At 40.5% G+C, this 1,601-nt stretch overlaps 1 protein-coding gene across 2 annotated transcripts in view; it reads left to right on the top strand.

The window, feature by feature from the left end:
• The window catches only part of PCM1 (pericentriolar material 1), an 86,972-nt gene that overhangs the window by 9,553 nt on the left and 75,818 nt on the right, over positions 1–1,601 (top strand). Inside the window, exon 3 of one of the 2 annotated variants that reach the window (XM_023737221.1) lies at positions 602–722. In XM_023737221.1, coding sequence (XP_023592989.1) covers positions 627–722 — 96 coding nt within the window. In that variant the 5' untranslated portion in view covers positions 602–626. Of the gene's footprint in view, positions 1–601; positions 723–1,601 lie in introns of those variants that run through there. The other variant, XM_023737222.1, reaches the window with a different exon arrangement.

Here is a 1,601-nt window from a genome sequence, read left to right as displayed (position 1 = left end):
GCCTTCTCTTCATCTGGCTTACCATTCTCATATACCTTTCTTCCTGTTAAATCAGGACTTTTTATTTCATGCAGAGCAGTTTTATCCTCTTCGAATTTTGGCACAAAAGTAATGCCTTCGTCATTGGAATATCACCTTTATCCCCAAGAGAAGTTGTTTAGCTGTTAATAACTTTCTTTCCTACCTCATTACTCCACCTTTTAGGGCTGTGTTGCATGAATTAAATAAAATGACCTTAACAGCATACGGGCCAGTGCACACAGTGAGGTTTTCCTTCCCTGCTCTATCACTCTGGCAACTTCATTTTGCTTTATTTGAGGTCCTGTGCCCAAAGGTATTTTTAAACTCTTCTGCTGTTACTTTGAGCAAGTCAGTAATCCAGTTTGGTTTAGGCCTCAGTGTTGCAGGCTCACGGGAGTGTAATGTGCCTACAGCGGTGGTATCCGTTAGACTGTGATGAGTGGTTGATGCTGCTGCTTTTTAGCTCATAAAATCAGCTTTAAGAGATTCCTTTATATTGTTAAGCTTCACGGAAAGACTTAAAAATTGAACTTTGTTTTTTTTTGTGTGTTAAGAGGCTTAGTTTTTACTTGTTTTGCAGAAAATCAGTTATTGAAAAAGCCAGTATGGCTACAGGAGGAGATCCGTTTGAGGAAGGCATGAATGATCCGGACTTAGCAAGCTGGAGCAACGAGATGGTCGATGACCGACTCAATAACATGGTAAGATGCCTGGTGACTGACGGTGTGCTGTGGGCTGCTGATTTCAGAATGCACCTGTCCCCTGACTTAGCCAGCCCTGACTCACGGAGACTCTGTGTAAACACATTTGTCCTTGCTGACCAAAACAGTGAGAGACCTTAGGCTGTTAGTTATATTAGTTGGTGACACGTTGATTGCAGGTAACAGAAATCAGCTTGATTAGCTGAAGCCAAAAAGGGAACTTTGTTACGAGGATGTAAAGGTGTTTTACGGATACCCACGTCAAAGAATACAGCTGGATTTTAGGAAGGGACTGGATAAAGGAACTGGGAAGTTGTCAGAAATTGCTTTTCACCACCTTGACTCTTTGTTTCTGAGTGTTGCTGCTTAATACAACTTCCTCTTCACAGATGAGCTTTCTCTGCTCCTCTAGTCCATGTGGTGTACGTGGGCTGCCTCATCATTCTGAAGTTTTAGTTATGACTGGAGTTATATGCTGACTGATTATCTCTTAGTCCCAACTGGGAATTTTAAAGTGTGATTATCCCGATTTAGATTACGTATGAATCTCTCTTCCAGCTGTCTGTAGCCAGGATGGGGTGGGGTAAGTAGTGCAGGAGGCTGCTAGGAACACACACATGGATTGGGTAGAGGGACAGTTTGCAGAGGAAGGAGCTTGTTATAAATGAAGAAAATATCCCCAAAGTTTATTACTGTAGTAATAATTAAAGGATTTTTCAAGTATGAGTAAGGTGAGAATTTATAGACCTTTTAGCCGACTGAATTTGGTTTTGTGGGTATAACTAAGTAAGTAAAAATATTTTCTGGTTAAAACATTAAGCATTTCTTGTCATTTCATATCACATGTTATCCTGTAGGACATTATTGTCTACAAAAAAA

Source organism: Trichechus manatus, unplaced genomic scaffold (assembly GCF_000243295.1).
Source record: "Trichechus manatus latirostris isolate Lorelei unplaced genomic scaffold, TriManLat1.0 scaffold00099, whole genome shotgun sequence".
NCBI lineage: Eukaryota > Metazoa > Chordata > Mammalia > Sirenia > Trichechidae > Trichechus > Trichechus manatus.
This window is presented reverse-complemented; position numbering and strand designations above follow the sequence as displayed.